The 27484-nt window shown below is 34.0% G+C and overlaps 2 protein-coding genes across 8 annotated transcripts in view; one reads left to right on the forward strand and one right to left on the reverse strand.

Annotated features, from left to right (window-relative positions):
• The first annotated feature begins 2229 nt into the window (after positions 1-2229).
• Positions 2230-7009, forward strand: LOC108766337 (uncharacterized). Of its 3 annotated transcripts, none has more exons than XM_018515564.1 (6): positions 2230-2524; positions 2861-2981; positions 3124-3214; positions 4464-4654; positions 5676-5916; positions 6789-7009. In XM_018515564.1, the coding sequence occupies exons 1-6, from the start codon at positions 2451-2453 to the stop codon at positions 6911-6913; spliced, it is 843 nt and encodes a 280-aa protein (XP_018371066.1). In that variant the 5' UTR covers positions 2230-2450; the 3' UTR covers positions 6914-7009. The 3 variants fall into 3 exon arrangements, with proteins under 3 accessions (XP_018371066.1, XP_018371067.1, XP_018371068.1); XM_018515565.1 differs by having other exon boundaries at positions 2427-2508; positions 4446-4654; XM_018515566.1 differs by lacking the exon at positions 2230-2524 and adding an exon at positions 2577-2658 and having other exon boundaries at positions 4446-4654.
• A 2332-nt stretch (positions 7010-9341) lies between these two features.
• The window catches only part of Ptp10D (Protein tyrosine phosphatase 10D), a 30519-nt gene continuing 12376 nt past the window's right edge, over positions 9342-27484 (reverse strand). The window contains exons 2-19 of one of the 5 annotated variants that reach the window (XM_018515563.1): positions 22251-22497; positions 21517-21792; positions 21243-21449; positions 19870-20223; positions 19600-19772; positions 19149-19512; positions 18768-19037; positions 18347-18655; positions 17761-18039; positions 16841-17250; positions 16308-16685; positions 14721-14913; positions 14103-14271; positions 13436-13685; positions 13060-13317; positions 12557-12941; positions 11946-12035; positions 9342-11389 (exon numbers count right to left, since the gene is read on the reverse strand). In XM_018515563.1, the coding sequence (XP_018371065.1) occupies positions 11974-12035; positions 12557-12941; positions 13060-13317; positions 13436-13685; positions 14103-14271; positions 14721-14913; positions 16308-16685; positions 16841-17250; positions 17761-18039; positions 18347-18655; positions 18768-19037; positions 19149-19512; positions 19600-19772; positions 19870-20223; positions 21243-21449; positions 21517-21792; positions 22251-22497 (4584 nt within the window). In that variant the 3' untranslated portion in view covers positions 9342-11389; positions 11946-11973. Of the gene's footprint in view, positions 11390-11945; positions 12084-12556; positions 12942-13059; positions 13318-13435; positions 13689-14102; positions 14272-14720; positions 14914-16307; positions 16686-16840; positions 17251-17760; positions 18040-18346; positions 18656-18767; positions 19038-19148; positions 19513-19599; positions 19773-19869; positions 20224-21242; positions 21450-21516; positions 21793-22250; positions 22498-27484 lie in introns of all 5 variants that reach the window. The other 4 variants (XM_018515560.1, XM_018515559.1, XM_018515562.1 and 1 more) reach the window with 4 other exon arrangements.

A 27484-nucleotide genomic window follows, 5' to 3' on the forward strand; every position in this document is an offset into this window, starting at 1 on the left:
CAGAGTAACAACTATACTCTTCCTGCATCCGTAACACAAAATTCCTGATAAATTTTTCTAAAAATATCCCGACATATTATAAAATACATAAATTAAAATATTTATTTATAAGTGATTTATATTTATGTATTAATGTTAAGCTTTGATAATCACGTAATCAAGGTGAAAACTTTTCTTTAGATTATGTAAAGAAAGATATATGAAGTAGTTAGATATGATCTACATTTATATAGATGTAGACTAAGCTTAAAATAAATTTTATTCTACCAAATTGGTATTTTTATTCTTATAGTATGACTCTGTTTCTAAGCGGAGATAACGAATGTAAGAAACGATGATAAATGAGAGCTGCAAAATACGTTTTGGCTAGATGTTTTTATTTTCAATTTTCAACGCGATAAGTATATGAATCGAAGCTGATATGTGATGACATGATTTATTACTTATATGACGACACTGCAGTTTCTGTAACTTGCGAAATTCTCATTCAGTGCACGAGAAAGTTTGATTGGTCCGATCTCGTCCAGCAACTGCTCCTATCGGAATATTCAAAGAGTAAGAGAATTTTGATAGTTCTCTCGTTACAGTATCGAATGCGATAAACTACACGTGTATAACCTGTCGAATGAGTTTCATAGTTATTTTCCAGCAGGATTACAACTTGAAGTTGTTAACAAAACTCCATTTTCTGATATTATAAAAAATCAATCAACGTTAACTGTTTCAACTTTTAAGTTGTAATCCTAATCGTTTTTCTTGATACGATTTTTTTTTATTTTTTACGCTGTTTATTACCTGCTGTTGTATTATATTTTAATAACTTTCTTATTGAAGAAACTATCCGGTTTCATGATAACGACTGAAAATAGCATTTTGTTGTAGTGTATATTGAGAGTACAACAGTAGAATCAGAGTATTTTGTGACGCACGATATAAACGCGTACGTGTCGTTCCCTTGTATTTTCCATTTTACCGTTCTTTTATTTTTCCCAAAAGCGCGAGCGTTTCGTCAGAAGGAATTTCAGTTTGTTACAGAATCGCACATCGATCATTTTGTTCTTTGAATATTGATGAAAGAACAATTGTTTTAATGAGGTATTTTGTCCTCCTTAGTTACATTATCTTTCTTCTGTTATCTCCATGATCGAAGATGACTTTGACAATCACGAATCATGGATTATTCAGGTCTTTTACTGTACGTGTTGAAGAAATGAGCAGAACTAAATGACATTTTACGAATCTGGCAGTTCCGTCACGTTCCTGCACACAAATTTTACTCTCTTGGGACCTTTCTCTGCGAGTTTTAGCTAAGAAAAAATTTATGCAAACTAGTGCAAAACTAAACGAATTTTCAAAATCATGTTAGTTAATTAACATAAGCTCTTATTTGCAATAACGTACATATAAATGAACTTGAATAATAAAATTTCGTTGACCAACGTCGATTTAATATACTATAAAATAATATTAATATACGTGTATTATTTCATATTAAAATGAAGTAGATTTAAACTAATGTTTTTACATGTAATTATAAAAGTTACGTACACAAATAATCTCCATGGTAATATCAAAATACATGTTATCCTATTATAATAAACATGAATACGTAAACATTATAAAAGTTTAATTTGTTCTATTTAATTTATTTTTATTTGCATTAATTTATTATAGCAATAATTAAATTTGTATAATATTAGTATATGTACATTGTTATGAAAGAGCTAAACTATTTTTTATTGAATTAAAAAGATAAGAGATAATTTATTTTACAAGCATATATTTATACACTTTGTACTTATACACTCATTATACTGAATAAAAAAAAACGTCGATTAATAAAAAAAGATTTCTATAAAATATATACTTCAAATTGTTTGAAAATTCGTTCATTTAGAATCGTAATCTCTGTGAACAATATCAGATTCTAATTCCACCATGATCGCACGTTCGCCGATAATTGGCTAATATTTCACTGAAAAGATAGATACTTTGTGATCACTAATTAATGACAGATTAATCTTCCTTGAGAATCTTTTCATAAATAAAAGTACTCTCAAGATACTTTCTGGACAGCTTAATTATAATTTTTAGAAGCGAATAAATTTTAATCACAAAATTGACCGTTAAAATATTGGGAAAAAGTGCAATTTTTTTTATCAACCCTTTTGTTTATTAACCCATCGATTCTTCTCGTGCGACGCAAATTGAAGTCACGTCGATTTGCAAACGAACCAAATTGGTTACGTGTTTATCTGGTAACGAAACAAACGAGCAATTATTTGATGGTCTCCGTCAGCTCCGCCATTACTAATTCCCTGCAGGAATACAGATATTCGGCAATAGACTCTAAGTACTATCAGCGAAAGTCTTAAAGTATATCCGTCTCTTAATTCACGTCGACAACGTAATGGAGGCGTTTCATCGCGGAATGTGAAGACATCCATCTGATGCTCGATAAAGGATTAGGTCATCCCTCCCGTTGCCGAGGATCCCGTTTCCGTGAAGGTTTCGACGGTGACTCGTAAACCGGATCTATCATCCAATAGACATGATAACGTCTGCATACAGGCCGAGTGCTTTCATTTGATTGAAATTCAAAATTTTACTCAAGCTGGCTTTCGCAAAAAGCCAGAATACTTTGGTCGAAATATCCGCGTAAGCTCCTTGACTCCATCAAGAAAGCTCTTCTCTTTCTGATGGAAATGAGACGGTCTCACAAAGCGCAAACCGCTTTTACGTTGTAACAAGTCGATATGATCAATACATTTTTCACCATTATTGCTTGTGACTTGCATATGTAGCAATATTGTTTAATATTAGATTGTATACTATACTGCCCGTGTTTTATATCGCTCAGAAATTCATGTGAGAGAAGAGAATCGAGGATTACGTCCGTGATAAAAATTACTCTCGCATACGCAATGCCAGTGAACGAACCGGATGCGGAAATTTTCGAAAGGGATCAATCACAGTATCAGGTTAGTTGTACCCTGCACGAATTTATTAGAATGTATCGTGCATTAAGTCGAATCGCTTTATTAAATCGTTTTAACGGTTGTATAAATACGAGTACATCAGAATAGAAGTTGAAACGGAATTGCATTGACATATCTATATTAGGTTGTTAATGGCGCACGTCACGAAGAAAATGACAGAATGTTAGCAAAGCAGGAAGTAATCAACGAGAACGGTAAATCCTGGATATCGCCGAGTGAGTCAATCAATCAATTCCCATCTTGCATATTCGACGAACTAAATTTTCTGATAACACACAAGTGTACAGAAACTCGCTGTATGCTGTTAATTAATTAATAAATTTTAATTAGTATCTCCGATTATACAAGACAGAAAAATAGGTTAAGTAATTTATTTGCTCTCTTTATTTTCTTTTTTCCTTTTCTACACAAATATATATGAATGAACATAATTATAGTTGACTATATGAAGAATTTAAAAATACGTGCATATCTTTTTTCCTCACGTAGCAATTTAATGATCTCGATGTGTGTTTTTAATTTTATTTCATTTGAAATCCATTAAGAAAAGAAATTATTCAATTCGTTCGCATCTATCTAGTCATCTATTTACTTTAACTCTTTGACATTTCGTATTGATATGTCATCTATTTGCTTTAACTCTTTGACATTTCGTATCGATATGTCCGTCGTAACCGTTGAAACAAAGATAACATTTAACATTATTATTAGTACGCAAGTAACATTATTAACATACGCAGTAGCATACGCGAAATTCATGTAGATAATTTTCTTTTGGTCTTGTAACTCTTTGCAGTGATGAAAAACACATCGTATGCGCACAGGATGAAGTTTTGCGAAACGAATAGAGAGATATAAGATTGCAGAAAATGTTGACTTAAAAAACGAGATTCCGTTTGATATGAATTCCGTACTCGATATAAAACTTTGAAGGAGTTATTTCGTGATTTATTTTGTCGTAACATCTGTGGCTCGATCTAAAAAAGGTGTTCGTCAAATTACATATGAGTGTAACTTCTTTGACTTACAGTTCATCGCGGTGTGATGAATGAGATTACTTTCATTTGATATTTTCTCTCAAGAAATTGAATTGGTGTTACATATAAACTTGCGTTCACGAATCGCGTTTTAATCGCGAGATTCATTCGTATTTATTGCTGTCGTATTTATTGCTATGTGGTAGGCGGACTAGGTATCGATCGATTTGCCTATCACGATATACTGAAGTGGTTTATTTAGAAAGGTAAACCACGAAACGCGAACGGCTGTGTGTATCATTGCATTGATTTCGTGTATATTGTATTTACTAAAAACATTAATACAGTATATAGTATATTATAAATATTAAAATGCAATGTGTTATCGATCTTTTATGAAATCCGTGTATCAATATAGCCAGCTGTTATAATTAATATAAAAGATATTTCATTTTGAAGTAAAATATAATTTCCGAAACGATAACAGATTCTGTTGGTACTCGAGGGATTAGCCCATCAAGAACAAAGGAATTACCGGAGTTATCTCGAACGACATCGAGGACGGAAGCCGTTAGGCAAGATGTCAGGAGGTTGAAGAGCGCCACGTTGGATAGAATGGGGAAGATGTTTAAAGCGCGTACGCCTGCTGCAGGAAGGTCTTTTTTAGGTTTGAATACTGTAAGTGATTTGGATTCTTAGAGCATCATGATAATTTGATAAATTTGATAATTTGATAAAGATGAGTACTTGATAAATATAAGATGCATCTGGGGACGTATAATGTTCGAGCTTCAATAATATCTTATGATATGTATATATGAAGAAAGATTGAATCCTGAAAGTGCCTGGATAGTAAAAATGAATTGAAATACATACTGACCGCATTCTGATCTTAAACATGTTTTGATACGTTTCGTATGTCTATAATATGCGTTTTGTAACCGATTATTTTGCAAAATCTTTGCGTGTCTTTTATTAACTTCTTGAAAATAAACTTGTGAAAAAATGAATTTGATTGAAAATATAATCACTTTTTTCTCTAATAATTTTACTAAATAATCTAACCTTTCAGAAACTTAATAGGTTCTGAATTATAATATTTAATATATTTATTGTTATGTTATAATTAAAATGTATATATTTATACTAAAAACTGAAACAATGTTCTTAATAATCTGATTTGTCTCTAAATTTGTCGATAATCTCATTAGTACAACGAATGTGTAATTGATTGTTTAATTAGAACCAGTGAAATGCATGTCAATACATTAATCGCTGTAGATTGCGATCGCAAAACAGCACTAATTAATTGAGACTATATTTACATTAAAAATAATTGGATATATCTAATATATAACAAACTAGATTTTAAAATAATGTTATTCTTATTTGTAATTTGAATAACTTGAAAAAAGTTTTAACTAAAGTTGTTATTTTTTACAATTTCGATGATTTGGAAAAAGAGTTTGAATCTTTAATACTTTTGGAGTTTAAGGTGTCTTCGAAGCTGTGAAGTTTGATGTTAACTTCGAAACTCTGAAAAATATATTGGTGCAAAAAAAAATTAAAATATATTCGAAAATTTTAATATCAAAACTTCGAATCTTCGAAGCTTCGAAGTTCAGATGTCGAAGCAAATCACCAATCTTAGTTTTAACGACTTATATTTAACACCTTTAGCTCTTCTTTCTCTCTTTAGAATATAACAAGCGTAGATAACGAAAAAACATCGAGAAATGAAAAAACAAACTCTTTGGGGAGGATGTTTAAACTTGTCGACAAAGACGGTTCGCCCAGGAAGCTTTTTGTTCATTCCCGAGCCGTATCGCTGAGTCGTATACTACGTAGGAATCCTCATAATGAGAACAATGGAATTATCGATAAACCTGCGGAGGACACCGGACGTGGAATTCTCTCTAGAATGTTCAACCAACTGAGAGGAAAGTAAAGATTTAAAGAAACTGGTCGAGCGAATTTTCATTAGTAGGCAGACGCGACTTGTCGTTGAAACCTCTCTCGTACTTCAATTAATAATTCTTAGAGTTACAGTCTAAATACTTTCGTTTTAAGTGAACTTTGCCCTACTTATTTTATCGGAAACATAGCTGCAACATTTATAATATTATTATCTTTTTCCGAAATTATGAAAAATAGATTTTACGTAAGTTGACTATTAATAAAATAATGTTTACTAATAAAGTAATTTGTCTATTAATAAAATAATGTCTGCTAATAAAGAGTGGCACGCTCGCTCGTGTCTGACGCCCAATTATTGGTCTCGAAATCTTGTACTGTGTGCCGAAGCGGTCGGACGAAGAAGAAATTTTGGTTTCTTCTAAGACTGGACGAATTCCTAGCTTAAAATTATCGGAGATTGTAGAGAATAGGCTGCGAACGCGCGACGAAGTTCGTGAGTGCGGTTGTAAATTTGGTGAATTCGCCAAATTTGCAACCGCACTCACGAGCGTGGCGCAACTTCATCGCAGCCTATTCTTTACAATCTCCGATATTTTTAAGCTAGGAATTCGCCCGGTCGGGAAAGAAATCGAAATTTCCTCCTCGTCCGAACGCTTCGTTACGCAGTATAAGTTCCCGAAACCGATAATTGGCCAGGTACGAGCGAGCGTGCTACTCTTACTCAAAATTATTCAGATTATTTTTCACGCGATGTTACACTAAACGGCGAACGTCGACAGCCCTCTCAATCATAAATAGGCAATTCATAAAACATAACTCAACTTATATCTTAAATATAATTATAATTCCATAAATGTTGAAATAAGAATTGAATAATATATTGTATTAATTGTAGGTCGTTCTGTGAGCGGAACTACCACTAAGCCTGATGAACACAAGCATCCACACAACAAACTTGATTCTTCATTAGAATTGTCATCAGAAATGCCATTAAATTCGAAGACTACTAATATTATGTAGGCATTATTAGTGTCTAAAGAATCCGACTAGATGTCGTTTCTTGGGAGACATTTGTATTAATCTTGACTTTATTGTAATAAAATTTATTTTTAATTATTTGATACATTGAATTTATGTATTAAATGAACACAATCAACTATTCAAAATGAAAAGGAATATATAATTTAGTAAAAAAATTTGTGTACATAACTTTCTCACATTTTTATCGTCTTATGAAGTATTATGTATTTGATAAATGAGATGGGGAGGGATACAAAATAAAGCGAGAGAAAAAAAAGATTACGGGAAGAGTCACGTTTATTATGCAAGTGTGTCTCTTTTTCATATGCTTGTATAATGTGATATTACGGGACAACCTGTGCCCCTTCGTGCTTCGCACATGTACAAATTCTCAGATACATACTAATATGTATTACGATGTTACGTGACAGAAATAACTGTATGAGTTTGCGAACCGTATCGTTGCGAGGGATAGATATGAGAGTCTTTATTCGTGAAGCCGCCCTCGCACAACGAACTATCCTCGCAGCCGGTATAAAATGTATTTACAAAAGAGATTATAGACCTACGCGGAGTATGCGCTTGTGTAAACGTGTCGATTCCTCGTGAAAAATCGCGACGAAACTTCGGAAGCGGTGATTTCCTGTCATTTTTATTCGCTTCGAGTACTCTCTTCAGATTCCGTATCGTTTTGCATTGAGTCGTCACGATGACACAACCACATGATTACGCTGTTAAATATCTCGGTCGAAAAGTATCTTGCAATCGATACGTTCGAAATAAATTCTCTTCGTACAGTATTGCCGTCGTTTTTCACAGAGAATCGCTTCTGAGGACGACAATTCGTAGACAAATTCGACGTAAAAAAAACTCGATCTTAATATAAAATTATATACAATGTCGCGCCCTGCAGACGTACGCTTCAGCACACGGTATATTAATATTTCGCCCTGCAAGTTTCGATGTTAATAATTGATTTAACAGCAATGATTGGCACGTACTAACATGGGCGATGAAAACGACTTCGCTATTAATTCATTTGGGAAGACCGCATTTGCGCCTGACAGCTCTTTTGTTCTTCTTCCTTGATCAACGATCATGATTTATCACAGAATAAAATAATGCAAAACAGTTCAAGCGCTAAACTATTTATAAATCTGGTGAATTAAAATTCAATGTGTGTTATTCCCGTCCTCAACTTCTTTAGATTAAGATCTAATAAATCCTATGATACTTAACTATGAAAGAACAGCGATTGCACATAATTGCTGGATTCTTTGTAAATTATTCACGTGCAGATTTGTCTGCGCCTTTAAATGTTATTTCTTATTTATAATTAACAATCTGTCGTTATTTTTAAAAAGAAATACATAACTTCTTTCTTATAGTACTACACAATTAATGTTTGAGTACATTATCATGAAAAATTTTAGAGTTAATAAAACGAAAGATAATTTTTGACGTTATTGCAAATAATCGACTAGACTATAATTTTGACGAAGAAATTTTCATTAATTATAGATAGATAATTATAATTTCTAATTTAAAGTTATATTAGTCCTTAAATTGTCTATAATTTAAAAGAGTATAATTGATAACGATAACAAAATAGAAAATATTTGAGCTCAGTTTAATACAAAAATCTAATTATAAATAATGATCTATTTAACTAAGAATTGCAAACACGCTGTATCATAGCGTAGAAGAAATGTACAAGATACAAAATCGTTCACAAAATACTTTACATATTCAATAATGTCAACATTATGTTATGGTTAGGTAAAATACAATCTTCTGTCAGTAGATCAGATCTTAAAATAAATATATAAAAATGAGAAGCTGCAACATAAATATTGATATATAAATTTATATCCCGCGGAATAAAACGTCATTAATATTCATATCGCACAAAAATATAATAAAAAAAATTGTCTTTCTGGTAAACTCTCGTCTGAGTATTAAGTAGAATCATTGACTGTCGAATTGTCTCAACGGTAGTACTTCAATACGTGCACTCTCTTTCTCTCTCTCTCTCTTTCTCTCCAAATTTTTCAGATGTAAGCAATAGTATAAGCGACAAGGATTGAAGTTAGCGAAATTGTTAGAATTTAATATCGCTCTCTTCATGTCTTTCTCTAATATGTTTTTCGCATCTTTCGCGAATAAACTGACATCAATAGCGCTCTGTAGTAGCATATCAACAGCACAATTACTATCAACTGCATACGTACAGTTATATAAGATTATCATACAGATAATTTCGATGAATCAGACAGAATTTTTATTAATCCGCTGAATATTTAAAAAAATTTTAATTTAAAAATATTAAAAGTTACACTTTCGAAAAAAATTTCATTTAAAATATATGTATGCTGTCTTAACATATATTGACTATTACATTTTTTTTTATTATTAATTATATGCACAAACTTCCATAAAAAAAGAAGTCTGTGTGGTTATATGTCATTGACACTCATAAGCGAGTAGCGGATTAATATAAACTCTAAGTAGCGCTTACTGTAAAATGTAATTTTTAACAGCCCTTGCAATCGTTTATAGATTTACGGTTCACAGTGTGACCGGTATAAAAATGCTTATCCAAAAATACAGCATCGATGAACACGAAATTCTTTCTCCTTTTTTTTTCCTGTAAATTTCATCTTTTTGAAGAATCTGACAGAGAAAATTCAGCAACCCTGATTATTAAACTAATTGTAAGCTCACTTACATTGTGCAATCAATTACGTTTTACCACGCTTTTAACGAGAATACAAAATTAAGTACATATATTTGTATATCGTCGCAAAAGCGACATTGAATACTAAAAATGATTATTCGATTCTTTTATATATCCTGCGAACGCGGTTACCGTTGAGGATCAACTACGAATTGCGAAATTGAGGCCTATCTATTTGAAGCTAGCGGGAACTGGAGATTATCGCGATGTGACGATTATTTATACATATTGGTGCATTCGTTTACGCAGCGGTTAACGCTGAAAGTGTCATTTAATCCTTATTTAATACTCGGTGAAACAACAAGGATAAAGTAACAGTTCTGTGCTAATCGCTGCACAAACGAATGCACTCTATTTGTGAAGTTCTATTGCTTTTCAACAGCGATCACGATTCACGATGATAAGAGGGGATAACACATAGCTTCAATCGATTATCGATTGATTACTTACATACACGCGCACACATCTGCACATATACATACGTACTCTGACTCCTTCAAAAAATGATATGGCTTCTACGAAAATGCGAGTTTCTTGTTCCCACTGATATCGTTTCGCTCATCTCAAAAAGAAGGATCGATTAAGAGCTCTACACACCCACACCCGCTCGTCCTTCCAATTCTTTCCCCTAGATAATTCGTTTTAATATTAACATTATTATTTATCAAACCATCGTCTAGCACGCGTCTCTTACATGGCTGTTGGACGGACGGTTTGCCATTTCGAACGATAACTCAACCAGCATGATTGTCGAGTGTTTTGCATCTCGCTTTTGCAACGGATCGCTTTTAAATTTTATCTAACCATACTACGTTAATTCTGCAAAAGATAATAAGACAACGTAGGATAATCTTCTATGCGTCCGTTTGAATAGAACGCGAAATATGAACAAAGTATTATTGGTGGTAATCTCAGAAGAACATTTGCATCGGGATGAACCAAGATACCATTTCGCAATGTCTGCACGATCCAATCGATCGAAAATACTGTCTTACATATTGCGACTTAACAAAGACGTTCAATAGACTCATTGCGGATGCGATGTGGTTCGAGGTCTCATCGTGACACAACCAGTGGAATATGCATCTTTGCACTCGTTATAATATACGATCTACGTCTATCAACATTGCGCGCCTTATCAGATTCCTGCTATTTATATAAGATATGTATACATGAGTTATATATTAATAAAGACATAATCTCTCCGACCGTAGCACAACGCGTATAAAACATCGCGCACGCATTTGATTCGTAATCCCACACTTGGCAGCATATTCAGTTTGACATCGTCTTTTTGCCTCCCCCTCTGATATTGTCCTTTACGGCACATCCTTTTTATATTTTTCTCATATAATTATTTTAGTCGTGAAATTATTCTACTCGTATCACGGATTGAACACGCTTAACTTCGATATGTAACTGATACAGAAATAAAAACACCATTGTGCTCAACCATTGCTTAATATAAAATTCTTTCTGGAGATTCTTTTTCACCGATTATCTCCTCGCACGCGACCTAACTAATTTCTAAATAATTATTCTTGCGCTGTTTGCTTTCGCCGTTATTCGATTTAGACTGTCATTTCTTTGCTTTTATGTTTTTCTTTTCCATGGAAACTTGAAAAATTCTGGGGATTCAAGTACCTTTGGAAAATGAGATTCGTTTTTGTTGCTATTGATCGTTGCTCCTAACCAGCAATCGAACCATCACATCCCTGATTCAGCTATTCCTTCGTCATCTGCAAAAGAGATTAAATTAGGAGAAATTCGAATTATATATAATTGCTGCTTGTCATGTACATTATCATCATGCTCGATGCAAGCTACATTATTATTTTTGTGAATGCAAACAAATCTATATTATATTTTATAAAATTGATATAAATTTAAACTTAAAAAAAACATTCAAATATTCTTAACTAATTAGAAATGTTGTGACAAATTACGAGTAATAAATTCAATGTATGTTGAGCAAGATAAAATATTAGTGTCGAATGTATTGATAAGACAAAATTAAGTCAAATTTTATAAATCATTCTATTTATAATTTATCGATTATTTTAGTCATTGCAATTATTCCGCTGAAATTTGTACGAAAAATTGTAGTAATTAAGTGATATAAATGTAAATGTTCTCATCGCTAACAAAATATTATTAGTGTTTAGTGAAACATATTGTTATTTTTTGTTTTCACATGCAACGTACACAATTAGTATACAAATTTGGCATTTATATAATAGTATCTGCATAGTATAGATTCATGCAGGGAAGAAGAAAAGCAACGATCGAAATTACCCTCGATGCAGGAATCGCTGTTCGAAGGTCACCTCTCCTTCTCATCCTCGGCGGGACTCTTAGTGCTTTCGACCGAACTTCGATTCTTGCCTGAATACAAAGGTCGCAAAAGATTGCAGAAAGGGAGGGTGTGAGTTACTAGGCGGAGGAAGTGATAACGTTTTACAAAAAGGGTTTTACACCATTGTTTACAATCACAGGGTAAAATAACATGTGCTTATAACCATCACCACCACCTATACCATAAATAACCAATTAACTTTCATTTGATATCATATTTCTTCTCACTTTGTAAAATATTCTGCTATATTTTCATTAATACTTTTTTATTAATAATAATATTCGCGGTATAATGTTTAACCTATTTTCGTGCAAAGGAAGACTTTGTATGAGAAAACAAGTGATAAGAGAAAACAAATTACAAATATTCCATTTAGAACCCCTTCCAATACATGCACTACTGATCGAATCTCTTCAATTTTTTAACAATTGATTATATTTTGATTACCCATCGTGATGCATTCTCTAAGTTGTACTTCGTCATTGATTACCCAACTTGTCCCGCAATTGCCCAATTAATCTCGTGAAAATAATAGAATTTCAAGACATACCTTCGAATCCCTGATTGTCATGAATCTCTCGTGGTGGTCCAGTAGTGTCTTGTCCTTCCAGAACGGCCAAAAGACATTGATGGATACAGATATATTGCTGCTCCGTCTGTACCATCCAGACCCGCTCTTTCCTCATCACCCAAACGATCCCGAAGATATCGACGTACTTCGATACGAGAATTTGTTGCAGTATTCTGTCTAAAGTGATGAAAGTACCACTACGACCTACACCAGCGCTGCAATGAACGACTATGGGCCTCTGATCGGGCCTGACTCGGTCCCTAAACGCTCGTACGAACCTCGCTAAAGTTTGCGGTGGACTGGGAACGCCGAAATCCGGCCAAGTAGTAAAATGGAAATGTTGTATCACTCTCTTCACATCACCCTACGACATATTATTTTTTATGTAAAAAAATCAAGAGATTTTGAAAATTCAACCACCAAGAGATGCTTTGATAAATCACATACGCTTGAAAGAGTTTATTAGAAAAACAATCACTCACTCTACACAACATAAATTCTATGATACTCCAATCCGGATAATGTGTCTCGTTGAGTATCGTAACGCAGATGTCTCCGTAATAAACCGGTAAAGTATCCATCGGCCAGTAATGATCGCATTTTTCTCTGCCCTTTTCGATACATCTCGTTAACATAACAATCGCTCTACTATTACTTTCCCAAACCATTCGCCAGAAATCATCGCGAGTCGAATGCAACGGTCCTTGAGTCACGATAAACTCTCGTGGCGAATTATGACCCTATTGCACCAAAAAAGTATCATAGAAACTGTTTTTATTATCAAAATTAATTATTAATTATTATTAAATGTTTTCAACTGTTTGAATAATTTTAAATGCGATCAGTTTTTATACGTACTGGAACATAATTGGCATTGATGTAATCGGAGCCCTCCTCATCATCGACAGGTTGAAGTTTAAATCTACTATGATCGTATGGAAGAATATTTGTGAAGCGATTCTTCGGTCTATTACAGGGCAAATCCGCCGCAGTGCATGGTTGATCTCTTCCGACGTGCTTCAATTCTTCAAACTCTTCCGAAAACCGGAAATCAGAATCCGCTGACATAGTGCGATAATGCTCGGCAAAATCTTCGACTTTGATGGGCCTGCTAAATGTTACAGTGAATATTATGTTGTCTTATTGTAAATATTACAAATTTTGATTTTTAAATATTTTAAATGTAAAATTATCCAATACAAATTATTTTTATAATTAGAAAAGATTTCTTCAGAATTAACGTATACATATATATTTTTTTTCAGATTAAACAAATTTTTAGTCTTCAGTTTATCTTAACAAATTAATTTAACGTTTGATCAGCATAATATTTAAAATTAAAAATGAAGAAAGCACAAAAGAAATCGTGTATAAATTTTTAAATTGACTTCAAGTTAATCGATAACTGAAACTTATTAATATACTATATTTTAGGCAAAAAATATATATTATAATCATAATGCAAACTTATTGTTATAATCTTAATTTGGTAAAATTGAAGTAAAGTATTGTAATTTCTTGGCACCTAGTCTCAATGACGCTGTCTGGCAATGATAAATTATCGGCTGCCCTGGTTTCTGTTGTCTTGCGACCCTGACTTCTTCTCCTTCGCATAAACAGCCCGATGCCCAATAGAAATAGCAGCAATGCTATGGCGACGGTGACACCGACTATGATGGCCGTGTTGTCCTTATCTGTACGACACGCACAGCGAATTTTGAGTGTTTCAATGAGTCAAACGATTGCCAAGAATAATCATTCGTTAAATACATTCGTTCATTAAAAAGATATCACATTTATCACGCGGCGTGCTGAAAGCTTTGAACTTTGAACTTCCATTCCGAAATCTTACCTGCCAGCAGCAATCCTTGGGCAGACATGTACACGAAATAACGAGGCATGAATTTAGCGAGGCTTTCACTACATGCGCAGTGTGCCTCTATTTTACAAACCAATTATCGCATCGAATGCATCGTCATAACATATTATCATTATTATTTCTATAAACTTACGTATATATTTAAGTTTTTGTTACATCATGAAGGAGAAAGACAAAAGAAAGTGAGAATGAAAGAAACATCAGATGCGATAATGGCACGCGGTTTTTCTCACGTCTTAAGACTTTTCACGCGATCGCTCTCACCTGTTTGAATGGGGAAGCTGTAGCTGGTGTCCGTAAATTTGTCTGGTGCTGTAAACGCACGTACTTTCACCCGATAAGTAGATCCTGATTTCAATGGTCCATTGCAATATCCAATCTTGTTGTCGCAGTTTTCAGAGCCGATCGTGAAGTCTTCCACAGATCCATTTTTGAAAGGATAATATGGCTCCATTACCTAGAAAGATTTTATTACAAGATATATATTTCATTCTAAAATAATTGACAGTAATTTTTTACAATCACGCTGAAATAAATAAAACGTAATATAATAATTAATTCATATAAATTTTCTTCGAGTACTAATTATAAGATCAATTGTTATCCTAATTTATTTACCGTAAATTTTATTTTTATATGTCCAAATATTTTACGATTAAGTTTTTCCAAAAGTAAAAAAATATTTAAGTAAAACAACTATCTCTCTATGATTACGAATTTATTATATTGTATATAATATATTAAAATAATTATATAATGAAATAATTATATATATTGTTTTTATAAACACCTGCATAAGCATCTTCTTTGTATTTGAAATGAAATTGTTTAAAATATCCATCATTGCATATTTTGATTTTGTTCGTAACTAAAATGTGATCACAATTATTTGTGTCATATATTCTACATTGAATTTTGTTTTGCTTTGCTACGCAGTTCCTTTAATGGAAAGTTAATATTAACATTGATAATATACGAAGAATCGATTATAAAACCGCAGTCGATTAGCATAATATCTAATATCCGTTGAAAAGTTAAAATATCATGTGATTTTTTAAAGTTGATACAATCTGCTACATTTTTGTAAAAAATTTTATTATTTTTCAATTAATGAAAGAATAAATAAAAGAACACAAAGTCTCATAGTAATGCTATAAAAAATTGAATTAAAATACATTAAAAATTTTATGAATTCAAAATGCACTATTTTTTTGTAAATTTTATTAGGTTCAGTTTACACGCACTACTTTTCTTTTAGCGGTCACAACAATGTAGAAAATTAAATACGATTTCGCGATTTAATTATTTCAAATGTCTTTATCACGATGATTACATCTGCACCTTTGCAGTTTCAGATCGCAACTAGATTATCCTTCGTTCCGCGAATAATACTTTAATGGCAATCCACGGACTATGATTACGGATCTGCGTCATAACGCATACATTTTACAACTGTCCATGATCTTGCAAGTTAATAAGTATGGCGCAACGTCGTCTACTGCATTCATTATGTTAAACGATTTGTTTTAACGTCTTCTCTTGATGTATTGTATACGCATTAAATTGAGAATGACATTAATTGTTGCAATAAAAATATTTTATTGCACGTTTTTTGTCGATAAAATTGCTGCATTATTTTAGAATATTCATTTTATATAACATATATTTTGCAATTACTCAGACAATTAAATATCTTACGGATTTAAAACGTTAGACAGATTAAGCAATTCGAAATTTGATACAATGTCTGAATGTTTGAAACTTACTATGAAGAAACTATTTTGTCTCAATTAAATCTGCATTCTTCGTAATTATCTAGGAACTATGTAATAAGTGAGCAATAAAGTTTACCTGATAAGGTGGCCAAATGCTGTAAGCCTGAACGTCCCTCCAACTGGGCATCTCCAATCCGGAAGCATTCTTGCTGTCATCTTCGGCAACAATGATGCTGTACGACGTTACCGCTCCGTTCTGTTCGCTGAAGTAGTTTTTCCTAAACCTGATTTGAATTGTCGTGCTACTTTTACAGACCTCGGTCGGTACCACTTGCGTGGAGGGCTTCGGTGGTGCCAATATCGGCATCTTCTGCTTCCAGACCGTCTCAGGACCAAAACCGATCTTTGTCTCCGCTTGAATCCGGAAGATATAAGTCTTGCCCGGTATGAGGGATTTGATAACACCACGGAACTCGGTTGGCCTGAAGTCCTGCATCTGGGTATGGGTCGAGCCCTAAAAAATCGCGAGAAAACATCCGTATAATTTAATGACGTATTTTTAAACGTATAAAGAATGTTACGATACGTTCCACGTATTTTTTCATGTCTTCGATACCATAACTTGTACGTAAACGTAAATTTCTCAAGCATATTTTAAATGAATCTTACTTCTAAACCATAAGTGATGCTAAATTTTGTAATGATGCCATTTTGCTCTTGGCTCGGCAGAGACCATACGAAGCTGATGTCGCTTGGTTGAATGTCGATAGGATGAAACTTCTCCACCTTTCCTGGATATGATTCGCTGGTGGTAAAGCTGCCGCTGAGTGGATTCGAGACTCTCAAGTAAGAGGATTCTGTACCCGAACGTACAACCAATGTGAATGTATAATTTCTATGCGGCTTCAGATCAAAAATAGTGATCACGTTGACCGAGGTTATATTTTGGATGTAGTTCCCTTCCGTATTTATATATTGTACTTCAAAAGTATCATACTCTCCATGCGGGATGTCCCAGGTCAAAGTGATCCTCGTATCATTTACGTCGATCGCATGGATCGCAGTGATCGGTTCAGGATCTAGAAATTATATTTATCTTTGGGCTAGTAAAAAGAGATGATACGAACAAATGCCTGATCGTTATGTGTAAATATTAAAAGGTTTTTGTTTGCATAGATAATCATCTAACAATATATGATATGCAATATAAATATTAAATAAATCTTGGGGCTACTAGAATAAATAGAAATATTGCCGGTATAAAAGATGAAATGTATTTAATTCCTTCACTGCGATCTTTTTATAGTTAATAATCGTATGTAACATAATTACAATGTTATACCACAAAATATAATACGCAGGTGTAATGTCTCAAAAAGAAACCTAATGATACCACGCTTTTAAGTGGATTATCTGCGAATTCGTACAGTCTTTAGGTACGTTATGTTAGATACGAGAATAATACATCAAAATTTCACTCCTTTTTATTTTAAATAGTTTTAGCAAATGTTACTCTTGTAAACCAATTAAAATTAGTATATAATCTTCGGGATCTGCTTTAACTCTCATTGTATTATGTGGATACTCACAGAGTCGATCTTGCCGGAGGAGAGGTCTGCTCTCCACATTATCGCTTACTGTCCAAACAGTCACGTTATACAGTTTGCCAGGTGTTAGTCCAACAAAGGAAACCTTGGTATCAACGTCATCCACCATACGCTCCTTCGTGGTGTTATGCTCATCGCTAATCCTGAATCGGTAGAGATCAAACCTCGAGGATTGAATCGGCGTCGGTGTATATCTTAACGTCAATGATCCTGGTTGATCTCGATCGACTACTACGACGACCTCGGACTGGATCAGTGGCACTAAATTTCAAAGTGCGTTTTTGTTTGTCTAGTTACCGTCGATCTATTATGATTGTCCTTAACTGCCCGTTAGACTTCGAACGAAATCGCTAAGCCGATATAAAATTCCGACAGACAAATATGATGTAATAGAAATATGTAGCGAAAGCACATGAGCAAGTTTAATAACTGGCAGTTAAGATGTCACGTATATCCATTAGTCATGCTCACATGAAATATGTTAATACACTGTTAAATAGCGGAAAATAATGGATACATTAATATGACTTCATTCATCATCGCTGATGAGTGAAACCGATGCACTCACTCGTTCTTGTGGTTAAATTGGTGATGTCGCTGACTAGATCATACGAGATCGTGTAGACGACGAAGAAATACTGTACTCCTGGCATCAGGTCGCTCACCAGGATCTTCTCGGTTTGTACAGTGTTTTCATCGAAACTGATATCGGGTACATCGTTAGTCTCACTGACGTTCTTCGTCCTGGAGTCCTCTGGATTTTCTACTGGCCACCATCTTATAACGTAGGTTTCGATGCGACCCTCAGGTCGCGGCCATTCGAGAGTTACGTTGGTGGAGTCGATAATCGGAGTGATATTTAGAACTGGATTAGGCCCTTAAAAAATGGCAAGCAGATATATCTAAGCCTGAGTCTCAAGTGGCTGTTGATTATTTCAATTATATTAATTATTATCAAAAAGTTATGTAATAATTCATAGTGTACTTACTGACTGTGTGATTCACTTGCAACGGATACAAGCTTTCGACGCCGTAACTGACGGTGTTCACTTGTATGGTATATCTTTCGCCGGGTGTCATATCCGCCACTTCTGCTTCCGTGTCACGAACACTAGGAAGTTTGACCCACCTGGGATCGTCTTCTGTACGATATCTGATGGAGTATTCGGTAAATATTGAGTCCGTCGGCGCTTCCCAATGTACGACAACGGTATTGCTCGTGACTTTTTCGATACTGAGATTCTTCGGTGGATGAGGCACTAAAAAGTAATTCAACAAACCGTTAATGAATTAAATAACTTTCACGGATAATGTTGAATGAAAGAAAATTATATTATATTCCTAGGAAACTGGTTAAATTTATTACTTACGAACGGCTTGCAAGTAGTCGTGTGGTTCGCTTCGAAGTCCATGACTAATGGCAAAGACTTTAACTTCATATGCTGCACCAGGATAAAGGTCTTCTAAGACAATATGCGATTCCGTAGTTAGAGTGGTTGCACTTTCTCCAGTGTCATTTCTGTTGTGGGTCACTTCGAATTTCTCTTGTTTGGAATTGACGTCGCTTTTCCAGGAAATATTTAAACCTTTTTCAATAGGCTTCAGATCTTCAATGACAGGACTAGCGGGACGTGTTGCTTGGTAAAGGACGGTTTCGTTTGACTCGACTTTATTGCTAATCGCTTGAACTATTATGGAATAATTTCTTCCGGGCAGCAGAGCTTCCAGCGTAACCTATCGATTTAACAATTATGATCAGAAAAATGTAGGAATAATGAAGGTTGTGCAAAATCTTTCTTGTTTTACAATTTACGCGCTTACCTTTGTTTTGTCAGTCGTCAAAGTGTTACTATCACCACCAATCGTTGTTTCCACTTCATGATACTGTAGCTTGTAACTATCTTGTGTACTGGAATTCTCTGGACTCCACGAAACTTCTACCATACCAGTTTTTTCATCGATCACTGCTTTGAGATCGTGAACAGGTAATGGTTCTACAAGTATGAATAAACAACAATATAATTGTAAATAATTACAAGCTTGCCACCTTCAATAAGTACTACATTAAGAGGCGTGGAAATAAACACGTACTTAAAGTGACATCTCCACTAGCCGGCCAACTGGTGACTTTGCCAGAAACAGTTTTCACTACCACTTGATATGTTTTGCCAGGCTCCAAGTCCTTGAACTCCCATCTGTTCTCATCGTCTCGGTTTCGCGTGACTGGTGTAAGCCTCCGATTACTACCGAGCGATATTTGATACTTGTCGAACTCGGACGTTCCATTGGGAGGGTTCCAAAACATGCGAAAGGAAGTCGATGTTACAGAGGATTTGTCAAAGGTCACGTTGAGAGGACGCAACGGTACTGTACGATACTGGGCTGTAGTAGGCGCGGATGTTTCGTCCTCGGAAACCGTCTGCACGGAAATGTTGTATGCTCTACCTGTAAGCGAAAATACAAACGATTTAGAGGAATAAAAAAACACAATTTTTACTATTTTAAAAGAAATAATAAATTTATTTTTACGTTTTTAAGAACACTTAAAAATTGAATAATTTTTTTTTAATTTTCTATTAGAATTTTTTACTATTGTGTGTGCAGTTGCATGTTTGTACAATCAAAATTAAATATATGTATGTTAAATGTAGAGAATGAAACGTGTTTAATGCAACAATTTAATTAAACTCAAATATAAGTACTTTTATAATTATTTTTTTTATTTATAAATAAATTATAACTTAAAAAAACTCATCTTTACTGAAGTCGATTGGTAAATGTACTAGTTTCTTCTTTTATTTTTATGTAAAAAAAAGTCAGTATATTAGACAGCATAATTGACTTCAGTGGGGATAAGTCTTAATAAAAATTTTTCTTTGATAAGCCTTATATTTTACTAAATAGAATTTAATTTTGTTTTTAATCTTATAAAAATATTAATACACTTATGGAATCTATCTATCTTGCAACTCATGTATTGCTCTATTTACAGCAGATGCATACTTTCTCCGCGATTTTACTTTAGATAGTTCCGTTCGCATGTGTAGAAAAAGAGTACGAAATCGATGTGCAATCTCTATCAATTATCAAAAGTAAACTAACTTAACTTCATTAAAAAATTCTCAAAATTATTACTTTAAAAAGGGATGATTTTTTAAAGGATGAAACAAAAATAACAAAAATAACATTTAATCATGTTAAGGATTATGTTGCCAATATTATTCGATTAATCAATTATTTTTTGTTAAGTTGAAAAACGTGTTTGCTTTTTTCTGAAAAACTTAATTTTGTGAATTGTGTCACTTTTGAAGAAAGGAGAAGCGCGCGATACATAAAATTTATTTATTTGCAATTTGAAAGAATATAATATGTATTTCTAGAAATATATTTACGGAATAAAATTTGATTTATTCGGTGTATTTGATAGTTTTATAATATGTGTGATTACGTGCTAGCAAACTGACCTGGAACAAGTCCTTTGAAAGCTGCCTGTGCAGGACCAGGTGGTTCGCCTTCCTTCTCCACATAGAGAACAGATTCTATCGCATCAGATGGGTCTATGCTAATTTTGTAATGTGTGTATATTCCGGCCGGATAAGGCGGTTGCCATAGTACCAGCAGCGTTGTCTCGTTTCTGAACCAGACGATGAACTTTCCCGGGATGTTTGGCTCTATAAATAATCCAACGCTAGTATCGATCGTTATGAAACATTTATAATTCTCAAGGTATTGATGTACTTGTCGTAAAATTTCTGCTGGTATAAGCGACGCTTTCTTTAGCGTCCAACACGGTGAAGAGTTGAAGCGAATATGTGGCACCAGGCGTGAGATCACGTAGTGTGTAGGGCACCGAGTCGACGGGGATGACTGTGGTCTTTGGATTTCCGGTATCGCTGAAGCTCTGTGTCCGCAACCGGAAACCGGAATAATTCCCCTGAGCCGGAGGCGACCAATATACGATCGCGGTCTTCCCATTTCGTACCGATACCGTCAAGTTTGATGGAGGATCGGGTGCTAGTAAATTAAATTATATTAATTGTTTATTGCCGGCAAATTAAATTTTATATTATAACGAAATGACATATTTTTATTCTGTGACTTCTTAATAATTTCAATTTTATAACGACTAATTTTTAGGCTCGTAGCCCTTTTTCGTTCTGTTCTTTTTTAAAAAAAAAATTTCTTGAGCCTTATTATTATTATATTTTATATTAATTAACTTTCCAGAGCGACTCACGACAAGTCAAACTGTTCGTTATTCGTCTATCTTTGCGTTTATAATTATAATTGTTCAACCGTTCAACCGTTTAATTTAAAAATTCATCGAAACTGTACATTAAGATAAACTGTATATAAAACAGTTTATCTTAATAGTTTCAATTTAAATAATAATAGATATGAAAGTATAAAAAGTTTATATTTTTTAAAAGGCGCACTATCGAAAATCGCGTTAATAGGATCAGATTACATACGTGTCGTAATTGACACAGTCCACGTCAGCCAATCGTGTAGAGTGCTGTTGCTGTAATACAGCCAGTACTCGTATCTCGTCCCAGGCAGGCCGTCCCTGAACTTTATGACATCACCGATGTCAGTGGCGGCTATGGTGGTGTTCGGCGGTGGAGAGCCAACGGGTGGGCTGTAATCCAAACGGTACCAAGAACCACCCTGGCTCAGATTGCCTGGTATCTCAATCGCGAGATCAGCCGAGTTCGTGACCTGAGATGAAACACAGAAACCGCTATTAATTCGCACGCTTGTATCATTATTTGCATAATTAATAACTCCCTGGCATTAACAATGTGTTTAGCAAACTAATGCAATCTAATTATTATATAGACAACATAAAATGTTTATTAAAAGAATGCTAATTTTATTTACAAAGAATAGTTTCGCTGATTCTGCAAATTATTTCGTTTCAAAAAATTGATTTCTTATTCCGTCACCAAATCATAATAAAATACATTTGTTAGAACTTTTATCAACAAATTAGATTTTCTTTTGTTGCGAGATAATGTTTCTATGAACAAACTTACACAGCAAAATTTTTTTATTTTATCATGAAAACAAATTTCTTTGCAATATCAAATAATTGGTAGAAACAAATGTAATTGCTTTCACATTGAATATAAAATAGCAATAACGGTTCTGCGACAGCAAGTTTCCTTTCCTCCGTGTATATGTCGGTTATTGATATATAATTTAATAGATACACATGCGTACATGTAAGTTAATTATATAGAGCAATGTATAAAGAGGCTCGATTACGTTTGAATAGAATTGGATTATGCAGTATCCTTATGCAACAACCTGGTTCTATGAGAACATGCGTATACATCTAACTGTTTCGGACTCATCTTGACGCTCGTGTGCTTTGGCCTCGGCACGCAATGTCGTAACCGTGAGTCGTGGGTCAAGCTCGTGTTAGTAAGGACCCGTTATAAATCAGCAGTGTATCTTGAATTTCAAGGCTTCGGCGTCCTTAAAGATAATGAAGAAACTGAAAGAGGGTCATTTATAGCATCATCGATCCCTCATCTATTTTTATTTCCGATATAAAGATAATGCTTCCGATAGCAAGAAATTTGTACGCTCTTGCACAGTAACGATTATTCGACTCGTCTGATTCTTGCGTGATATCGTGATTCCCACAGTGTGAAACGACTCTAAGTTTATGGACGGCTTTTAACGAGGCCCACGACCTCCGTTCAGCGCTTCGCTTTCTCCATCGCGAAATATTGGCCATTAACTTGCGAATGCACGATCGTCCAGTCCCTCGTACCAAACATTTTTGTTCATTTTTTTTAACCGTGTGTTTACAGCCACGTGCGTTTAGTCACTAAATCGTTTCTCAGATAAAAAATTTTGAAACCCTTTCAGACTGACGTGTTGACATTCTTCAACAAAAAAAGCAATTTTTTAAATTAAATTTTATTAAATTTATGACATATGATATTTGAAATCCTTAAAAATGTTAAAACTCTTCAGACTGACGTATTGACGTTCTTCAATAAAAAAACAAGTTTTTTAATTAAATTTTATTAAATTTATGAGATATAATATTTGTACGAAATTTTTATAAATCAGAGAAAAATTAATTCGTTCGTATTGATGCCAGGAATGTCTCAGTTATATGCAAAAGATCGAAGTAATAGTTATGGGAAATCGTGCAAATGGTATATTGATTTTAATACTCGCAGTTACTCATAGCTATGAATTCTTATGTACAGACGGACAGTACATGTTCATGATATGTACACTGGGAAGCAATGCGTTCCCAGACATGAGAAAGATTGCAAACCTATAACGCTGCCGCTGACACGTAATAGAGAGCTCTCTACAGCTGATGTCCAATATACCAAGCCATTCAATACTCAATAGGAAAATTTTATTTGTAAGAAAAAAATACCGTTAATAAAAATTCTTAAGACAACATTTCTTTTATTAAATATTAAATCCCATAAATTAAACGCAAGTCAATCTGTGATATATGTCGAATATAAAAAAGTAATCAAATGTCCATTAAAATTGTCAAAGGATCAAATTACCAACCATTAATATCCATTTATGACAACCAGCGTGACAGGAAAATTGTTTGAGGTATGAGAAAGGAAAATTATAAATTATTTGGTTTCTCAATAAGTCTTAACATAATTTTATATCTAATCTTATGAACACGTCAATAACTTTGTACACAAAAATTCAAAAACAACGTTGAATGGGTTATTGATGAATATTTCAATATCCATTCGGATCTAAAGTGACGAAATCGCTTTTTCTACGGAACCGTTCGTGACAGTGAGGTGCGTATTGATCCCTGCTCCATCTCCTTCTATCACCTCGTCTCTTTTTCCACCTTCTCTTCGTTTCTCTCAATCGTATCTCCCACAGGCGGCCTATCCCTCGTGCCTGACGACGTACGGACCACGACAAAAACTCCTAATTGTACAAAGAAAGCACAAATAGCATGCCGACTTGTCAGAGATAATCAGAAAATACGTAGCTGAGGCACGCAAGAATTTCGTTTGCCTTATGCTTTGAAAGGAATAAATTCATTTCGCGGTTGAAGATATTTACGCGATGAACGCGATGGTTAAACGTGGTGTGCTGAGAACGTGATCATTTACGCTGTGCATTTTACGAAAAACCTGAAAGAATTTAGTAAACAGAGATTTAATGATCTATCGTGGTAAAAAGTATGTTTGAATTTTTTAGCAAAAATACCTTTTGTATTTGCAAATAGAATCCTCGCGTTTTGGCATTTAAAAGGTACTTAAAATTGATTTATTTCAATTTTTAAAAAATTTATATAATTAGTGAACAAGTATTAATTTTTAGTCTATATAGCAGATCTATATAATTCGAGAATAAAAATAACTTGCAAGTGTAATTATATATTATGATTGAATTATTGACATATGACACATTATATCGCAATGCAAAATATGCATGACTTTATTCCATCATAGATATCTGTTTGTTTCGAATTTTTTAAACAATGTTCGATTAACCACGTAGCTAGTATTACGCACAGTTTTAACTATGTAAATCGTGTTGGGAAATAAAAGACTGCATTCTAGTAGTATCCATATCATGTATATCACAAAAATACCGCAACATTTTTTCTGCACAGTCACGTCAAGTTTCAAAGTAGATTTTTATCTTCTTTATCACATTTTATTGGAAAATTAGAGTTATGGTATTTATATCGTGTATGTCACTCTACAAAAATATCTCGCGATATTTCTTTCTATATACCTATATCCGCAAAAAAAATGTTTTCGCTCATTCCGTTTAGCTAAAAAAAAAATATTTTTTATGTGGGGGCTGAGTAGGCAGTCAGCTCTCTACCCGATAAACTTAACAGATTTGGAAAATTAAATACACAGGATTTATGCGCTATTTATGCGCTAATATTTCCAGGCAATTTTGGTTTTTGCGCTGCAGCACTTAAGGCACTTCTCTCTGGCAGCGGACAGTCGCATTCACCCCTATGCTACGTCTGCTTTTCTGGCCGCCCCACTTAAATAAACTTTAATGACAAAATTATGGAATAATGCGCTATTTATGCGCTACCTACCTAACTTCGTACCGTATTAACTTGTCTTTCTGTATAACTACGTCCAGTAATTTTTTATCTTTCCTACCATATTTTACTGGAAAGTTTGAGCTATAGTATTCGTGTCATGTATATCGCTCCAAAAATATCTCGGTATTTCTTTCTTATAGCCGCGTCCAATAAAGCAACTTTAATTCTTTTTGCCATAATTGTATTTCGATGTACCCTACCAGTATTGAAAATGTATAGTATAAGTACATAGCGTAAACTATACATTTTTAGTACCGACGATGTATATCAAGACACGACCTATATTTTATCGGAATGTTTGATTTAAGAAGCGTGATGGCTTATCGTTTCCAGTTGAGATTTTGAAAGTAGAAAGTAGCATCCAGCCACTTTCCGTGAAGTATAAACGGATCTCGATCGCATGTTTAAAAGAAGTCTAGCGCGCACTTCACTTCCGGCTGACCGTTGTCACGCGCCTAGCGTATTTCCGACCTTGCGAGCGGTTTTCGTTCACGTTCAATGTAGTACATTGAAGTAGGTGGAAGAGGTGGAAGTAACGTGTCCGTGGTATCCCATCAACGTTCGTGACACTTTGCAGCTGGTATATGTCGTCCATCACTCTTTCTTATTCGCTTTGGTATCCTGTTATCAGAATATTAAACAAGCTTTGCTCCCTTTTTTTAAAACTGATATCGACCGAATTAATTCAAGTGTAAATTCGTACATGTATGGTAAATTACGATTAAGTTGCTTTCAAAAATCTTTTTATAAAACTATTTGATTTTTCTATGTTGTATATAACGTTTGATCGAGAAAGAAGCTTTCTCTTCTTTATATTAAAATATTATTTCGAAAATAATGAAATGATTTTTTTTTTAAACAAGTTATTTAGGAGATCATATAAGATAATATTGATTTCAATAAAATAAGTATAGCAAGCATGATGAATCATGATTACTTGTCATCCGGTGCATTATGTCGACATCGGAATTGACTGATTGTATCCTCTATACCACATTCGTATCATTCGATATAACGCATTACCTTTGTCGGTATCGTCATTTCCTCTTCTCTCGAAAAGTTTCTGTTAGCAGAAATTATTTGCGAAGCTACTAAAACAAATATTACCTAACTAGTGTAGTGAGAGGATAATAATATAGGAATAAGAGATTCTCAGGTCTATGTCCTCGACTTTGCTTTGTTTCCCGGGAGTAAAGCGAGATAAATTTTTGTTGGAAATTCCATTTGCATAACTATTTTACGCATTAGCTACGAATTGCAGACTCGTCAATATAGCACGACGGGAAGCCAATATTTCCTTTGTTTGTCACAGACTAGGAAGGTATCAAACGTACAATTGTGTTGAACGCATTCTGGTACACGAACGAACTCCGAATCCGTAAATAAGTGAGACTATGCTCGTGCATAGAATATATCAGAAATAAAAGAACGAATCTGGGAAAAAATCCAGATTTAAAGGTAAACAACGCTGGGAACATAATAAAATGAACGTCCTGAAATTGTCCTTAACTAGCTTAAGGATAAGGCCTTTTTATGAACTACAAAATTAACAGCAGGATATCATTATTTTCCAAATAATATTTCGTACGTAAAATCTTCTTATTTGCTAATTTTACA

This window comes from Trachymyrmex cornetzi, unplaced genomic scaffold, assembly GCF_001594075.2.
Source record: "Trachymyrmex cornetzi isolate Tcor2-1 unplaced genomic scaffold, Tcor1.1 scaffold579, whole genome shotgun sequence".
NCBI lineage: Eukaryota > Metazoa > Arthropoda > Insecta > Hymenoptera > Formicidae > Trachymyrmex > Trachymyrmex cornetzi.

Excerpts from the sequence above, each read along its gene's own strand:
- LOC108766337 (XM_018515564.1), top strand. The coding sequence starts at position 2,451 with ATGCTCGATAAAGGATTAGGTCATCCCTCCCGTTGCCGAGGATCCCGT. Across the intron at positions 2,982-3,123 it reads GGGATCAATCACAGTATCAG|GTTGTTAATGGCGCACGTCA; the intron begins GTTAGTTGTACC and ends TATCTATATTAG. Across the intron at positions 4,655-5,675 it reads CTTTTTTAGGTTTGAATACT|AATATAACAAGCGTAGATAA; the intron begins GTAAGTGATTTG and ends TTCTCTCTTTAG.